Genomic DNA, 19,578 nt, shown 5'->3' with positions numbered 1-19,578 from the left:
ATGGAAATGTGAAAACATCTGTGCATGGGCGCCCCGTTCGTTCTGCGAAAACCATTGCTGTTGTTCGCGATTGTGTGGCAGAAGAGCCGTCAACCTCGTCTCGTCGTCGTGCCCAACAATTAAACATCTCACGAACTCAAGAGCTGAAGCCTGCTGACCATTTCAAGCGTCTTCACTACGCCGAATGGTTGGTTGAACAAACATAAGTGAATGGTGACTTCACAAAGAAAATCATCTTCAGCGACGGGGCACACTCAAATCGCCTCAAAGGATTCGTTAACAAGCAGAATTACCGCATTTGGGCAAATGAGAATCCACCGTGAATGGTATTCGCCATCGCGAGATGATAACCGACTTCTTGTGGCCAGAAACTAACGATATGGACCTGGAAGATATGTGGTTCCAACAGGATGGTGTCACTTGCCACACAGCCAACGAAACAATGGCTCTTTTGTGCGAGAAATTCAATGGTCGTGTTATCTCACGTCCTGGCGTGTTAATTGGCTGCCACGATCATGTGATTCGACACCGTTGGACTTCTTTCTTTGGGGATATTTGAAAGAAAAAGTGTACGTCAATAAGCCAAGAACAATTCAAGAGCTAAAGGATGAGATAATTCGGCGCATTAACCTCAATTGAACCTCAATTATATCTCACAGTCATTGAAAATATGAACCATCGGATAGAGGTATGCCACCGAAGCCGTGGCGAGCATTTGGCCGATATTTTGTTTCACACATAATTGTCATAGATCCTTCTATCATTATAAAAAATATTAAGATAATTCTCCGCACACCTTTTTGTTTCATTTACAATTAACATCGTGCGTTTTGGTTGGACCACCTTTAGTAACAAATATTCTAAGTCCAAGTGCAAATTTATGGTATTGGGAGATGAGCCTTATTTAATATGAATGGTTTCGAAATCGTTAACTATAACTAATCATACATATATAACGAACTTACCTATTCCGAATACCAGGACACATTGGAATAGAGAGAATTGGGAGGTAGCTGATAAACCAGGAGAGAAGGGGCTCAGATAACTTTAGTGGAATCTGCATTGGTATAATAAAAAGGGGAAACAAAGAGAGGGTTAATCTACTGGAAAGCACAATATGGCTAAAACAAAAAAGTATAAGACAACGACCAGAAGAGTTAGAAGAAATACATTAGGCAGAGCAAATCTATCTTGAGAGTTATAAGAGGTTTTAAGTATGCACCTCGAACTGATGGAAAGAAACGACTGCAGATTCTGACGGTTGAGAACAGAAACATCTTCTTTTTTGTTCGCAATATTATTCCGTATAGGGGAAACTAGTTAGTCGTTTTCTAGATGATATTTTACTAGACCACGTTTGCTTTTGAAATAAATTGTTTTTCCTCTGAAAATTCGATTTAATATCTGGAATTTCATGGAATCAGATTCAATAATAATTTCATTAACCCTATCTCATTGAATATATTTGAAAAAACTGTTGCTCTATTTACTGGCACACATAATACAAAGTCCCAATTAAATAATTGTACAATCACAAATGCTCAATTAGTAACATCTGTCACTGGCCTATCTAAAGTCAAGTCTAATGGCATAGACTTCGAAGGCTCATCAATTCCTACATCTATATTGAGTTCCTGATCGTCATCAGATTCATCAGAATGATTCAATAACGAAGCGGTACTTTGAGACTTGACAGAAAGATCAATGGGTTGATCTTGATCGGGCGCTGGTGCTGCGATTGGAGGAGGAGCTCTCCATACATCTTTCCAAGCTGTAGGATCTCCGAGTCCTTGTAAGGGAGGCAACCACTTAGGAACAACACCGCTTGGTGATACCGAAGGCAAAGACGCAGGTGAAACAGAAGGCACATTATTTAAGGCACTAGTAACGATTTTTTTCCGTGCGAAAAATTCAGAGTCACTTGAAGGGGACGGAAGTTTTTTAGAAGCATAAAAATCACGGTCACTAGTAGGTGATGCAGATGATTTAAGAAAACTTAGCGCGCTGTTGGATCGGAGATCATCTTCTGGATCTGCTGATGAAGCGCCACTATCGGATTCCGAAGACTTTCCAGTATCTCTCGTCGTATGTTGAGTTGTTAAGGCGTGATTTCGAAAAAGTGGAGACAGATACGGATGAGGTCGCAGCATATTCGTTGCTGCCGCCATATTTGGAACGGCTTGTTGTTGCTGTTGCTGTTGCTCTTGTAGTAAACAATGAATTTTGAACCAGTTTGAACGCCTGCCATATCGAGATCCACTTTTTGACATACCTACTAGCAAGCATTTTCTAAGTCGGCAGGCTTTGCAAGCTGTGCGGTTTTTCTTGTTGATGACACACTGACCGTTGTTTTTGCATTCTGATATGGAGCTGATGTTATTATATGTTCTGCCGAAAAATGACTGGAACAAAAAAAATTATCAGAGAAGCTAATATATCAGGAGACAAAAAAAGTTTCTTTTGTTTAAATATGAAATTCTAATTCACGAAATGACAGCTTTTAATACTAATTATACATACTGTCTACACAACTACTATTGTTGCCTTTTTGGTCGTTTGTGTACATTAAATAGTTGTATATTTATAGAACATCCAGATTATGTTTCACCAAGTTGTTTAAATTATTTAAAATGTAAATTTAAATATTTGAATGATTTATGTGTACGTATTTATTTTGAGATAACTACTGTTTACTATAATCTTCTTCAGTCATGCACCGAAATCCCGACAACTTGAGTTCATGGACTAAGTATTCACAAATATTGAGAAATTATTTGGCATTATGTATCATTTAATTTTGAAGTGACATCAATGATTCAAATAATTGATTTCACAATTATCTACATAACAGAAGGAAATCATTGATGATAAATTTCCCACATTATTGTATCAGTTATTTTGATACAACACTAGATAAAAATGCTTTTATAGTACAACTATTTATTCATATATCTGAAACTGATAAGAAAAATAAGATATGCACCCACTACCTTATTTACTCAGACAGTTAAGTAGCTGTAAGGACGATCAGTTACCAGAAGATTATGTCTAATCATATAAGGGATAAAATACTCGTCCTAGAGCTAATAAACACAATACTACATCACGAAGTCCTTTCAAGAAATGAAGCGATCGACATCGCAGCAGCAACTCAAGAGAAGATAGATCGGCAAAGACCATAACCAATTATCAGAAAATTATGTCTAATTTCGTTAGAGAATGAATGCACGTTCTAAAAGTGATAATCACAATGCTACGCATCGAAATTCTTTCAAGAAATGAAGATATCGACATCTCAGCAGAAGATGGATCGGCAAAAACCGTGATCAGTTACTAGAAGATTATATCTAATCGACATCGCAGCGGCATCTCAAGAGAAGATAGACCGGCATAAACCATAATCAATTACCAAAAACTTATGACTAGTTTCCTTAGAGACTGAATGCACGTTCTAGAAGTGATAAGCATAATGCTATGTATCGAAATCATTTGAAGGAAGAGATCTCAGAGCAGATGGATCGGAATTGCAGCAAACATTGAGCAAGACTGAATAAACAGGGAGATTCAAGGATCCGTTTAAAAGGCAATGCAAACTAATATAACGTCAGATATAAAATACAACAATAAATCTGTCATATATTTAGGGATGCCCTCTTTACAGAATCAAATCTAGTTTATCACCATACAAATCTTTCATGTCACTTATTTCATGTTTAACGTAACTCCGTGCTATTGAAATGTTTGTACAGTAATTATATCATTATAAAGTTATTAGTGATAAAAAAATATGATCTACTTTTATACAAAAGAAAACTAGCAACTTTCACGTGATAAAAGATCAAACATTAAAAAACAGTTACTCTAAATTTGAGTTCCAATTATATAAACGAACTGTTAAATATCACATAAATAATTCTATAGATGAAATATTGAACGCAACGCGAGATTTGAATAATAGCCATGGACAAAATATCAATAGAACGATTTTGTATCCACTGATTTAGTCGATAAATATAGTTTGATTTGAATAATTTCATCACAAATCTTTACCGTGATTGTATATTAAAATTACTTACACCGACACGCAATAAAAAAGTGAGAAATTTGTCTTGTCATATTGGATCAGTTTCTAAACATGCGGAAAAACCAATATCTATTCAGATTGCAAGTTATTGTAGCGAAGCCATGATCTCAAATTACGAGGCGCACACCAATACAATGAAAAACGATATCATTGTTACTAAATAAGGATTAGAATTTGTCGTGCAATTCTGAACCAATAATGCTTATTAATAATATATTCTGAACTGATTCCAGGGCCTGACTGGATAAAATATTTACCGTTGAATATTTGTATAAATGTATGTATGTGCATACATAAAAACATCACTAATTTTTGTATATTTTAAGCCCCGTACCACACAAAATTTAATTGATTCAATTGATTAGTACATTCACTGCTCACACAAGGAAAGAAATGGCTATTATTGTATATTTGAACGAATTTTTAACTCTGTTCAAAATTTGGACTGCACTTTTCGATGATTTTAAATTAGAAGTTTAGAATAAAATTCTTATTCATCAAATTTTTATTATCGACAATTATGTTCTTCAATATTAGACCAGAGTCGATAATATTTTGAACAAAAAAAAAATAGTAGAATGAAACCCCTAGGAAAGCGAGAAAAATATAATAAAAATGAAAAAAACAATAATTTACGAGCGATCTTAGGTCGGGAAAGGAAATGGGATGAGTTTTTGAGGATAAAAAACGCTTTATCCTGATAAAACTACAAGTGCTATTGATAACACATAACTGAAAAATTGAAATAACTAAGTTTTTGGTTTATATTTTTTCTCTTGTCGGAATGAAAATCGTCCCTGATTTGCAGGACAAAAGTGGCCTATTCTCTCCCGGAAAGAACTTTCTTTTGCTCCCGTAGTAGTAACGACTTGTTTATCGAAACGTTTACTCTCTATGACAGTTTTTTTCAAACGACATTTAGTATTTATTATCGCGGGAAAATAGGGCATCCTCACCCACGGTAAAATGAAAAAAAAAAATAAAACGTCAAAATATCAGTATATCTCTACTGTCTGGGGGTGTACATGAGTAATTGTAGCATAAAATTTTCATAAATATCTAAAAATTATACATAACGATTGAAACAAATTGGTTATTTCAATTTTTCACATAAATTTCGAGGTTATATGTAAAAAGTGCCGATACAAAAGCTGTAGATCTTTTTATTGCCCACAACTTTGCTATTTGACTTTTTTCATAGAATTTCTAGTTTTACCGAATATTGAGATAAACCGTGTGTATCCTTAAAAACTCACCCCCTTTCCTTTTCCGTTTTCAGATCGCTTTTGAATTATTTTTTCTGTTATTTTCATTTTATAGTCCTCCATTTGCAATAAGTTCCATTCTACTAACCAAATACATATATGTAATACTCCTACATGGATAGTTCTTATGGGAAAAAACGCCTCTTCGTTACGGTGCCGACAATATTCATTTTCTCTCTCTTTCGACACACTTTATCTATACTGCGCATACTTATGCGCGCAAAAGATGCGCAGAACTAACTGAAGCGACCGGAGAAGAGAGAGAACGATACACTATTTGATTCACGTAGTCGGAACAACTTCCACTTATAGAAACTATCCATATATGACCAAATTAACTTTTTCCCTGATAAAAGTTGTTCCCAAAATTGGGATCGTAATATTAGGGGTTATATTTCGCATTTGTCGTTTTTTATAGCTCTATTTATCTAGTGTAATTAATATGAATTCAAATCTCAGAACCAAAATGAATCCAACATTATTTTTTCCGATAATAAAACTTCTGATTCCACACCTGTTTCTATGATAACAAAAGAAGATCTACTTTCTCTGTATTTTGCGGTGTCACACAATGACAGTAATCATCAATTCTCCATTGTATTAAAACAGACTTAGACAAGCAATACATAATTAAGTGACTTGTAATATCACCTCGTGTTATTATTATCATTATTACTATTGTCATCTTTTAGATTTATCTTACGTGACAAATTGTTCGAGTTTTATACTGCCAGTTGTTCTTATTAACTAGCACAATCTAAAGGCTTTCGATGCGGCAATTAGAGCTCTTTTGTGGCGGTACTTGACTTACCGTTAATAAAAATTTTAGACGATGATCAGAGTTATTAACTCGATTGCCAGATTTTATTGCCGAACTAAATCAAATTTTGTATAATATTCTTCAATTGTCTTTTCATCAACTTTTCTTTCTAGGCTTGTTTGGTTTACTATTCTAATCAATAACGGATTGGATATAGGGTTATATTGAAGGTATTTATTTCCATATGATTCCTTGATTTCTGGATAATTTTTTCTCTATTGATGCTTCAACTACTTTAAACAAATATAAACAAAATGAAAAACACGAATTTAATTTCAAACAACAAAATATTGACTATATAAATATTATTCAGTTAATGATAAACAGAATTTATTATCATTGAATTGATTCATCCGGGACTTGATACAAAAAATCTTTATAATGTCTCTATGTGGAACGGTTTCCCTGGCAAGTAAACGATCTAAAAATCTACATATCTCCTAAACCATAAATTTTATCGATTTAAACAAAGAGTACCTTTTAGTGTTTGAAAAATCAATTGAAAAATTCATTTTTGGTATCTTTAGATTATACAGGTTGTTCCTGAAAAATTACAGATTATTAAACATTGGACATGAGCCGCCCCTGGCCTTCAGATAGTATTGTAGAATTTATTGCGTCAAATATACTACATGGACGTACATAATCATCCATTAAAAATTCATAATGTTTGAATGTATAATTTAATAATTTAATAATTAATTAATAATGATTTCACAACTTTAAATGCCTATAACTCAGAAACGAGGGGTCGTATTAGAAATCTTTGTTATCTAAAAAAATTATTTTTTCACATCATCATTTTACTTCAGAATTTTTCGCATCAAGTCCCGGATATTCATAAATATCTGAATTACGTAGACTTATACCTTTTCCGTCACATTACTTTTTGACATTTGATTTCATAACGAACTTTGAGTTCATGTTTTGTCTAGTTTAAACTACATTTTCAAATAATGTTAATTACAATTTGTTCGATAAGGCTCCTACTGAGGACTAAGAGTAAGATAAAAGCCAAATAAAAAATCAACCTACAGAATGAAGAATTTGTAATATATTTTTGCCACTATTTTCTGTCGCTGCATCTTTTAAATCTCTTATACTGATCCATGCAGCCATGATAATCTTGGTCTTCTTCTCTTTCTATCCTCCTGTGAGATCCACTGCATTATTTAGCATATTAGCAGTTTTTCTCCCTCATACTCTGCACGTGCCCAAACAAAATCAACTTCTTCTCCTCAGTTTGTTCTATAACTTTTTCTCTCGGGCTCATTTGCTCTTTATTGTTGAGTTTCTAACCCGATCTAACCTTGACGTTTTATTTGTTTCGCTCAAGTCGTCCATTCCCTTATCTATTTCTTCAGCTATTTTTCTATTTTCCACGTGTCCAATTCATATACCAATCTACTCCTAATTATTGCATTGTAGATTCTATGTTTTCGTTGCTTTCCTATTTCAGTATTCCATTCGGTGATTTATTTATTGTTGTTGCTCTGTTCATTCTACATTTCATTTCTGTTTCATCTTTTCTTTCTGCGTCAAAAATAACTCCTTGATATTCTCATCTCCCTATAATTTCATAGTTAATTAGTTATACGTTGGTTTTATTCTGTCCTATAAACGACTGCATTATATTTTCTCCGTTTATCTGCAGTCCCAATTTCTGCATTCTTCTTTTAGTTTGCGTGCTATTTATTCTAGGCAATTTCTATCGTTAGCACATATTTCCTCATCATCTGCAAGCCGAAGGGTCCTCTTTCCTTTGAGTTCCTTCTTCCAAGCTTGACGTTTCGTTTGTTTTTATTTGTGTTTATAAAGAAAATTTTCCAAAGTCTAACACAAATGATATCTAATATGAGTGAATTAGATCAATCAATTAACGGCAAGTCATCAGAAATATTTGTAATTGAACACACTGCTATCAATCAATTTCGAGCGTTCCTTTTGAACTTTCTCCTCTGATCTGCTCATTTATTGAGAGTATTATATCAAATCCACCCACCTCTCCACGCTTCGACCATGATCTTTTCAACATCCGTTAATATCTTGAGATTTTACTGTGAAAATCGAAGAGTACTTCTTATATATCCTATCAATTATTGCCTAGTTTCCAGAAATCAATGCTTCATTTCAAAAATTCGTCTATATCATCAATTTTTTTAGTACATACTTTCTGATTTACTTCAATCCAAATGGTTAAAAACTGTGGATAGAAAAAGGAAGATAGCTTTTCACAATATATTGCTCGTCTGTTAGTACCATGACAATGAACCTTGTTGACTTCTTCACTCCAACAAATGTATTCTACAGAAATACTGATCATTATTCCCAGTTTCAAAAATTTCACGAACTTCTATGTTTTCTAGTATTCTGTCTCCAGTCTAATATGTCGTTTTATCTCTGCAGTTTGATTTTCTCTATTGCTGATTCGAGCGCCTCTAAATTTATTGCGTCTTCATCAGTATCTGTCATAATTTTTCGTTTTTGAATAATTCATATTGAGGTCTACTTTCTTTTCTCATGAATTTAGTTCGCTTAGCAAACTAGTTAGTTCTATTTTATTATGTGAAATGAAAACGGCGTCATTAGCATATCTTAAGTTGTTCAGGTATTGACCTACTTACCCTTTTTTTATTTAAACAGTTTCTGATCCTTTATATACTTTTAGTTGCTGTAATTTTGCTGATTATTATGTATAAACCATTCTGCATAGAATTCTGTCAATCTCATTATTAAATGAGATGGAATGTCAACCAGAGTGATACAAATACAGAATTAAATGAAATTGTTCCTTTCAATTTTATAGAACAAATTACTTGACGTGGTGAATGGGCAATAATAAGTTTAAACAAAAATATAAAATCTATTTTCACACGCTTATGTATGCGTTTTTTTGTAATTATATGAAAAAACTAATCTAATTTGGTCACGCTATGGGATCAAAAGGTTAATTATTCAAAAATTCATCGGAAATTTAAATGGCACAATAAGTATTTAGGTGATTAAGATAGATTTATTTATTTCTTTGTAGAGACGTTAAAGTTCTTTTTCTTTACCTTTCGTGTTAAGTTTGAATTAGACACAGGTCTATTAAGATAGCAGCGACGTTACAAAACTTTTTTAAAGGTTGAAAACAATAATTCTAAAAGAATAATTACAAACTTTTGAACTGACTATATGAAATAGTTCCAATTATACAGGGTGTTTCAAATTATGTGCGCACTATTGCTAAATTTTTCAATATTCTAAATACAAAGTCGATTAAATTAACAAAGTAGTGGTATTTTTCACGCTGATTGAGATGGTGAAAACAGAAAAACAATTGCTTATACCGTTTTCGAGTAAATCGGAGAAATAGAATATTTTTCGATAGAACACCCTGTATATTTTTGGCTCAAACTTTTCCAAATTATTCACAGAATATAAAAGCTCTTATACACATTAGTCTAAATCTAAAAATAACCAACTTATTAACTTCATTCATCTCTCTAACAATTTGGCTGTGGGCACTTATTTTTTTAACAAGTTGGTTGAGATAAAACACAGGTATAATATAAATATTTCTTTACAGTATAAAAAAAAACAAATACAAACTAGATTAAATGTGCAAAAATATCGCCGGTTGGTTCAATACATTTTCGAGTATTCTTTAGAACACGTTGCGTAGGTTTTAAAACGGTTTTGCCGTCGATAGTTGCTATAATGTGTCGATACTATCTGGAAGTTCGGCCAGACTCGTATATCTTCTTTTATAGACCTCGTTCTTGACCAATCTCCAAAAGTAAAAGTCTAGGAATGATATGTCAGGAGATCTGGGAGGTTTAATGTAGGACCATTTGTAGCAATCCACCCATCTTGGAAAAGACTTTCCAACAATATTCTGACTTTGCGTACCTGATGGGGAGGAGCTCCATCTTGTTGAAAATAAATTTGGTTACTTGATTCCAAATTGAGATCATCCAAATATTCTTCCAGTACCTCTGATAGTATATCAACGTATCTCCTGCCTGTTAAAGTACCTTCATAGAAAGCTGACTCCACTATTTTGCTGCCAATTTAACTAAACCATACATTAATACTGAATTGTCTTTGCGGATTTCTTGGATGAGCAATAAATAAGTTTTCTCGACACCAATAGTGCATGTTCTTACGATTAAACATACCCCTACTTGAAAAATTTGCTTCGTCGATCCATAAAATGGACTTTGCACTGGTCTGTACTTGTAGGGCACAACCTTAAATTTCGTGTATGTAAAGATAAGTTCCGTAACAGAATATCGATTGAAATATTACAAAATAGGATTATGGTGGATCATACACAACATTTCAACTATCCCCAAAATGTTGAAGTTATTCAATTTCAATATGTATGATTTTAAAAAATCAGAATCTGAAGAAAAAGATTTGCTTTCGATAACTTCTGAATGAATTATTTAAAAAAAATCATGTTGCTGAATGAAATCATTTATTAATTGTTCGAAATTCATTATTTCATTGATGACATTTTATTTTTTTTAATGTTATTTACTCAAAAATATTTAATTATTAATTTAATAAATATTAAAGTTTCTTAGATAAATTTTTAAGAGTTGAGAATACTGAAGAAGGTGTCCTCTGGAGTTTCGTAGTCTGTAAAGCAGAATCTGCACGTTGCATCCACAATTATGCCTATGTCTATGGAAGACACGACGTCAAGACTCATGATAATATTCTTTTACAAGGATTCATACAGTCGGTAGGTTTTTTATGGTTTTAGGTTTCCAAAAGTATCTTTCCGTATTGCAACACCTATAAATAACACCCATCTTCCAACTTTTCTAATATTTTCCTATTATTCTGAAGCCAATGCAGCAAAAGGTTACAGGTCCTACAGAGCCTCTACTTTAGCAAGTCTGTTTGATATTTCATTTTTCCTCACTCCAGTTCACCTTGGAACGTATTGAAGGTTTAATTTAGTCCTATTTGTTCGCTCATTCAGCTTGCTTGGATCTTATGACATTGAAGATCAGGGCTCTAATGGCATCTTTGCTATCAGATAATACGATCATCTGTTGCTAGCTATAATTCATTCCTATACTGAAAAAAATATTTTTTTATATTGCAAATTTTCTACCTAGAAAATACTTGTTCCATTACCTAAGCTTTCAGAGTATTTAGTTCTGGGTCCGCTCCAGATCTGTTTATTGTTTTGGAATCATCCATACACCATTTTATGGCTTTTCTGTTCATTTCAAATACCATGATTCATTTCTGCAGTTTAGTTTCAAGGCAATTTTTTTCTCAAAGCTTAATTGTTTCGGTATATCGTCCAAGATGTGGACATAGTTTCTGAGAAATCTCAGCTTATCTCTCAAAGATTCTATTAGAAATTTTGAGTAAAATTTTTTTCGCCACGATTTCCAATATTATATTCTTCTTATATTCCATCCGTTGGTCATATTCTCGTAGTCCTGTTTATACATATATAAGTCAGTCAACTGGGAAATATTGATTCTCGTGGAGCTTAGACTGATTTTATTGCGCAAGTGCACCTGCTCCATACTTGAAAATTAGAAAGATAGAACTATCTATGTAATAAGTAATAGTACGTTTCAATTCAATTCGTGAAGTTTAGGGTTTTATTTACAATAAAATACTTTGGTAAGTTATATCAATAAAAACGTTAACGATATTGAAGAAAAAGAACTGTGGAAATAACAACGCTTGGAAATAATGGTTTATCTTCATATCTAACTTTTAGAGTCAAGTTATCCGCCGGCTTTACTTTTTCTCAACAAATTATGTCGTCTTTTCTGGAAATCGCTTTTCAGACTTCCAGAATATCGGTACTTACGTCTTCGAAACAACTGAATATCAAACGATTTTTGTCTATTTTATGAGTCCTATTAGAATGGATTCGTCGTGATGTTGCCTGCTGTTCTAGGTACATAGTTGGAAGAGATAGAACAAAAAACGATAGTTCAGGTGAAAAACGAAATAGTCTGAAACAAGCAATTTGAAAAAAAATGTGTTTTCCACATTATGAAATTAATCTAGTAGTTACTTGAAAGTATTCTGACTTAGTGTCTAAGATATATCGCTAATAACCGTTCTTTTAGGAAAAAGTATCAAAGTTTTCTCTGAAACTTGAGATAAACAGTAAAATTTGTTTCTAAATAAATATTGTAGTATTTGGCAAACAAAATCGGATAATGACGTCAGATTTTACATCTTTCTTATTAAATTTTTCATTCCATAATACAGACAACGAAATTAATTATTAAAATATGTTATAATAGGGAAAATTTTTTGGTAACCTAAATGACATTATGTGACTATTCTAATAACCGGTAGAACTCAAACGAATTTTTCAATATATTGTTACTCGATTTTCTTTATAATTCTGTTTAATTAACACGAGATTGAGAACTGTTCTTTCTAATATTCTATTTTTAATGGATCAGATAAATAAGGTGGATCAATGTTCACCGTCCTAGCTTCCGAAATAATTTATCTGTAAATAAGCATTATTTACATTCTTATCATAACTAATAGAAGGCTAGTTCATTTCACCGATCACGCAAGGAGTCCTTAATTGGTTATTAAACACTTTAGTTAATATATTTCCAGGTTGTTACAAAGGTATTCGATAAACGCTCTCTGAATGACTAATACTTTATTTATACAATGCGGTCCATTTCTATGGAATAAATTCAATTTCAGCGTTATTATGTACTACATGAAAAACACTTGAAGCTGGTCGATTTTTTTTCTTCAATTGACAATTTATAGTATGAAAATATTATCCCCTCAGCGCACCCTCTGAATTATAAGCACCCCCTCGTAAATTTCAAATAAGAAAGGGGTCGTGTGGTACCTAGTTGTAAAGGGATTCCAGTTCTCTGTTCAGCTATAAAGTGTTTTCAAATTTGGTGCAATCATAACTGAGCAAAATCATTTTTATTAAGATGTAAAATTTTAATGACGTTTCTATAACAAAACTTTACGTGGAATGGAGATAATAATGTTACATAATATTTAGAATGCGTTTTTCAACGTACTTTACAATTAAATTTAACGTTCAAAATGACCACCATTTACTTCTTGACAATAACCGAAGAGTTTTTGGAATTCTCGTACATTTTCTTTGACCGTAGGGGTTGATTTGTTAATTTCTTCCATTGTCGTAACTTTTAAATCTCAATTTTGTCTGGTCTATTCAAATGTGCCTCAAATTTTTAATAACCTCATGAGAAGTAATCCAGAGGAGTCAAATCGGGGGATCTTAAACCTCGACCTCGGCTATATTTTTTCAAAATAAATACAATTTATGTTCCATTTAATTGAAGTAAATAATTGTGAAATAATATTTATATGGGCATATACTATAAACAAAGCTTCTGCCCACCCTATAATACATTCATTGAATTTCAAAATAATATAAAATAAGAAATGTCCGTTATTTATTTACTTTATACGAACCCAATTACCGGCTAACTTGTTAATTATTCTATCTATTCGGTGTTCATGATTGTAGTTTAGTCCCAGTAAGCCCTATGAGACCCGAAAACGTCCAAGAGCAAACTTATACGAATTGTTTTCGTTCCTGCAAATTGAGACTTGTAAAACAAGGAACTGTCAGTTGAAACTCCTGCATTAATAGTAACTTACCATTGTCGCAGAATTAAAAATATCTCGACATACCGTGGACTACGACGTGAAAAAATATGCATCCACCAGAAGCTTTGGCGATAGAAAACGTTGAGGGCGGCCTCAAAAAACACAAAAGCTGGAGAAAGTATTCTATTGATTAGTAAACGTAACAGACTACTCAAGAAACCATGAATAACAGTTTAGATTAACGAATCTAGGGATCTACCTTTGAGTATTTCTACAGTGTAAAAGAGAATGAGAGAATCTGGGCTTTGGGAAAAGTGGTAATAAAGGCGTCAACAAAAAATTGAAAGGTTGCAGAACATGTGTTTGGACGCAGGTCAAAGGCAAAATGGATGTAATATATAATCCCGACTGTAAAACTGTTTGAGAATATTTTGGAGAAAGGATGATCTGGTAACAATTGAAGAGGTTTTTAAGAAAAAAAATATTAATGTAAAATGTCTGCCAACGCCTTATCGGCAGAAAATTTTTATTCCAGAATGACAACAATTATAAGCATTTTTAAAGCAGTGCGTAAAGTATTTGGAAGCAATTGAAATGAATAATGTATTAATAGTGATGATTTTGTCGTCACTGTCTCCCTACCTTAACCCAATTGAGTTGTTGTGCGACAAATTGGTCAGGGAAGTCAGAAAGCAATATCCTAAAGATTATTCCACTATTGACCAACAAATTATAAATACGTGTAAGTACTGTTTTGGAATTAAAAAAAGAAGTGCAAAGATATCGCAATAATTTTATTTTTACATGAAAGCCTGTACCTTAATCTACTTTTCTACATAATTTCCGTGAATATTTAGGCAAATGTCATAACGTGGCACCAGTTTTTGAATATCCTCATAAAATTCTGCCGCCTGACTTGTTAACCACTGTATCACAACTGTTTTGACTTCGTTATCATCTTGAAGACGCTGACCGCCCAGGTGTTTCTTCAAGTGCAGGAACAAATGGTAGTCGCTGGGCGCCAGATCAGGGCTGTAGGGAGGATGATCTAGAGTTTCCAATTGAAAAGATTTGATGAGATCTGCATTCATTAAAAACTGTCTAAACAAGTGATTCCCTAGGGGGCCACGGAAAGCTCTACAGCCTGAGTTTACTTGAATTTCCATAGTTAGATCTGATTTTTTTATTTTTTACAAATTGGTAATATGGTGTCAATGTATCAACTAAATTTAGTAATAAGTATTATGAAAGTGGTTTAAGAGGAAAAAAGTTTGGGAGGTTCTGGTTTAAACTCACTATGGCTCAGAATTTCTTGCCCAGCATAAAACTGGTAGAAAGCGATTGGGAAACAACTTGGAAACAGATAAATATTGTTAACATCAAATCAAACGGAGAAATCGAAATGATTATTGGAAAATACAGAACTAAAATGTGTTGTTGGCTAGAACATAATTATTGTATATGCAAAATAGTAAGATTAGATATTTGATAGGTTAACTCTAATTAAAAAAATGTCAAAACATTGGTAATATCATTGCTCTTTGCAATAGTAGCTTCAATAATCTCGTGAATTTAACCTAAATATCATCTCTCGACATCTTTCTGAACCGGCCTCTATTCCCATTTTTTGAACAAAGTATTCCAATAATTTTGAATACAGTACATTCAGAAGATATTCGATTATTATTTAAATCTCAGCGTTTTCATAATCGATTTCAATGAAATCGCTATCACGAATAATACTACAAAATCATTTAGTGATGTGGGTGATTCTTTTAACCTGATTCGCTATCATCTTAAAAAAAATTAGTTATTGTTTTTATCCGAAACGTAAACGTGTTTTCAGCCTTAGCGGCCGTTAAAAAGTCAAAAAGGCAATCGTGACTTCCTACGCAAGTAAAAGCATGGCTGTTACAGTTTTATTTGTCTTAAATATGTTGGAAGATTACGGTAAAGAGACAATATTGTATCAGTCATTCCTTATTTAGATCACTGCTGCACGATTATAGAACCAATAAAATTTGTTACAAACAAGATAATTCTCACAATATTGGTATATACAGGAAAACGTTTATTCAAAATAAAGAATATTGAGTGTATTTTTCCATTTTGTCTTCTTCTTTATTGATAAATAGATAAAATAGTTCAGTCAAACTCAACTCACTGCAACTCAATGGATATTCAGTATTTACACCTGATGTATCAATATACTTATACTGGAGTTCCGTACTTTCCCACACTTCGAATATGGATAAAAGTTTAATCATCTTCGTAGGAGACTCTACACCTTGCATCCTCTGCTAAATCTACCGTCTTCAGGTGTCCATTGAGGCGGCAGTGCATAGATAAGATTTTTTTTAATAATCTTTGCCTGTCTCAACCCTTGTAGATCATTTCAGCATCTGATTTGTCTCTCATCTATCTCCTTTCCCAGTGTTTTATCTATTATATTGACACATTTTTCGATTGTGTATATTTCGGCTTGAAAATACTTGTTGTGTTGCTTAAACTTTCAAAGTGTTTTGTCTCAGGCATGCAAACTCCTATTCCAGTTTTGCCTGCTGTTTTTCAACCATCAATGTACTATTTGATTGATTTGATTTGAATAAGGTGTTTAGATCCCATCTACTTCTACCGCTTAGTTCTGGAATGAACTTTTTCTCAAAGCTAAATTCTCTTAGTATTTTTGTCCTGAGGTATGTCTAGATTTGATGACTCTCTGTGAGATCTCGGCTAGCAGTATTAACATGTATAGGAAGGCTCTAGTTATATTTTGCATCTTAACTAAGTATCTAAATCTGATAGTTGAATAGCTCTTTAAGCGAATCTTATTATCACTGATCTTTTTTGTGATAAAGGATGACATTGAAATTCAAATATCTTGAGGATCAAGTTGGTTTTATATACCATTCTGTTCTTATGTTATCGTTAATTTTGTATAATGAATAATAAAATGAACTGATTTATTATAACATTTTATATATTGAATTATATAATTAAGTATATGATATACTGTTGTTAAAAATCCCATCAAATTTATAAAAGTTGGTAGGTAATTATGTTGAGCTCGAGGATCCGGATACTTGACTTCTCTTGTTTTTGACAAGCTCATTAATGTCAGGTATCATATTCGTTGTAGTTATTTTAAGAATTGATTGGAGATGTTCATTCGTAAGTCTTGTACGATGTTTGTTCTTATTTATTTTCATGACGGTAAACATCTACTCACATAAATAGGTGCTACCAAACATGCAGAGAATGCGTGCTGCAAGCTTTTTATCCAAACTCTTGAAATAGTGTGTATAAAATGTAAGCGCGTTAATTTCATAAAATTTTTCTTTTAAAATACTGTCCGGTTGAGGATCTATCAACTCCATTTGCAAATGAACTGGTGCCTGTGAAGCTTCAAAATTGAATGGATTGTTGAAAATTGGGAATTCCATTTCATCCATTTTGTGAAAGTCTTCAAAAGAATTGTTTAATTCCGTAATCAAATTTTGCTGAAGTTGAGAATATTCATCCAGTTTTTTTTGGTTCACGTGGAAGATTCTATCGTTCTCGACAAAAATAATAGAATAATTTCGCTTGATGCTAAGGGATGGCGAAACTGTCTTTCTCCCTCGCTTGTCTAGGCACGCGATGCCTTTGAAAATACTCATAAACATCCGTAGACTTGAGAGTATGAGTATTTAAAACATCCGTAAAGGAATCTAATGAAGTCTAATAGCTCTAAAAAACATGATTCTTCTTTCTGTGACACATTGCGGTCGCGGGCCTTATTGATAATGCCCACGGGCGGAAGCCATATCTTTGACATGACTGGTCTAATGGGATGAGATTAAGATTGGATGGGTGATCTATTTTCCTTGAAAACGGGGATATCTGCAATTTCTTGGAGATCATATTGCTATGTTAGCAGTCTTCGAAGAATATGTAAATTTTTCTGAACTACTACGATTATCTGTAAACAGAACGATTACAAGTGATAAAAAACTGTTATTTTCATATAAATAGTTCGATGGAATTAATGCAATCACAATTCTAAAGCCATCACAACCTACACAGTTGGGTGCACAACACATAACAAGGTAATAAAAGTAAATAATGTACAGTGTAAATAAACCCAGTGAGATAATTGTCCAATTGGAATGATTATAATAAGAGCGTGAACAAAATTTTAAAAATACCAATAGGAGGCAACATTATTTTTATAATAAAAATTCCTCTCACTAATTTTTGGTTCATCTTTCGTCTCATTAATATTATGTCGAAAATGATATCGAAATACAATTTTTAGTAATACTTTCAGGACACCCGCTGCTAATTACATGTTGATTAATAATCTGATTACGTAATTGGTATCACGCTGGTTTTATTGAAGCAAAACAAGATATTGAAGCTCAAGTTATTTTATATTTATTCCTAAGCTGTTCTGAAGGAAAATATAAACGACTAATTCATATGATGCGGCTGCTAGCACCTACATCAAAGTATTGAATATTGCAATAGTTGGATTTATGACAATATGATTTCTTCAAGCCAATTCAGTTTTCGGAAAAACTCATCAACCCACGATGACCGAAATTTGTGACTGAGCAGCTTTTCACTGATATGTTTTTGTTTTATCTAAACTTAGATCTTCTCAAATCAAAAATCAAGAAATTATACTGTTATATCCTTATCACCACCAATAGAATGAATTGTTGGAGATCTTCTGGGATCTTTAAATTTTCTTCTTGATCCCTTTTAGTTATTTGTGAAGTGATAATGGTTGAAAAAAATTAAAATGATTATTTGAGCATAATTGGAAGTACTATTAGTGAATTGTAATAACATTTCTAATGTTACAATAATATAAATAGCTAGCAATAGTTTATGCTAATTAACAGATAGTTACAAAAAATAATTTCTGTGTCGTAACCCTAAATAATATAATATTCAGAGGTAGGCATAAGTCTGGCAACGATCACGAATTAAACGTGCTTAGGGTGGATGTGTGGGCAGGTATCCTTGCGAGGTGCCTTGATGGTCCGTACTTTTTTGAAGGTCACGTAACGGGCCAAAATTATCTGGAAATGCTCGAAGATTTACGTGGGCGAATGGACAACAATCCAACACCCTTGAACAATCGACATTTGGATAGACAGACGAGGATTTGTTGAGTGGCCCCCACGAGCATGTGATCTAACACCTTGTGGCGTCTTCTCAAGGACCACGCACCGTTCCTGTCCTCCGAAATGCAATTGAATAAGAATTTATAAACTTCTTTGCAGCTTGACATGCTCCACCAAACCTTTCTCTACGTTGAGAAACGTTGCAATGAACAATTTCTTCCAATAATGTCATTTTGACGCTGCATTGTTTTTTCGCAATGGAACTTTATTGCCTGACTCATGCCAACCTCTGTATTATTCTAAACAAGTGGCGATGATGGATTTTTATGACAACGGAATAGCAAATTATTTGATGAGAAACGGGAAAAAAGTTGTGGTAGTCGCAATTTAGATAGATATTATTACGGTAAACTGAAAAAACAAATAATAGCGAATGATGACATGATAAAGAAGATACAAATTCTATGTAGCCTTGTACCTAAATATATATGAAGAAACAATAAAATTGAGTGCAGACGATACAGGTATCTCTGAGGAAAAAAACATGGGAAAATCAAATTATGGTGGATTTTCACAAAATGCTCTAGTATTAAAAATACGGTATGATGCAATAAGAAACGTGATAGAACAAAACAAAAGATAAGATGTAATGCTCAACCAGTTGAAGTCAATTTTCAATAATGTTACTGTCAAAAT

General features: G+C 33.0%; 1 protein-coding gene across 1 annotated transcript in view; it reads right to left on the bottom strand.

The window, feature by feature from the left end:
• Nucleotides 1–278: 278 nt before the first annotated feature.
• The window catches only part of LOC130897824 (protein embryonic gonad-like), a 179,434-nt gene continuing 160,134 nt past the window's right edge, over nt 279–19,578 (bottom strand). Inside the window, exon 3 of the mRNA XM_057806743.1 lies at nt 279–2,402. Within this exon, the coding sequence (XP_057662726.1) occupies nt 1,542–2,402 (861 nt within the window). The 3' untranslated portion in view covers nt 279–1,541. The remainder of the gene's footprint in view (nt 2,403–19,578) is intronic.

This window comes from Diorhabda carinulata, chromosome 9, assembly GCF_026250575.1.
Source record: "Diorhabda carinulata isolate Delta chromosome 9, icDioCari1.1, whole genome shotgun sequence".
Lineage (NCBI taxonomy): Eukaryota > Metazoa > Arthropoda > Insecta > Coleoptera > Chrysomelidae > Diorhabda > Diorhabda carinulata.
Note: the sequence above shows the minus strand (reverse complement) of the source record. Positions and strands in the feature narration are given on the sequence as shown.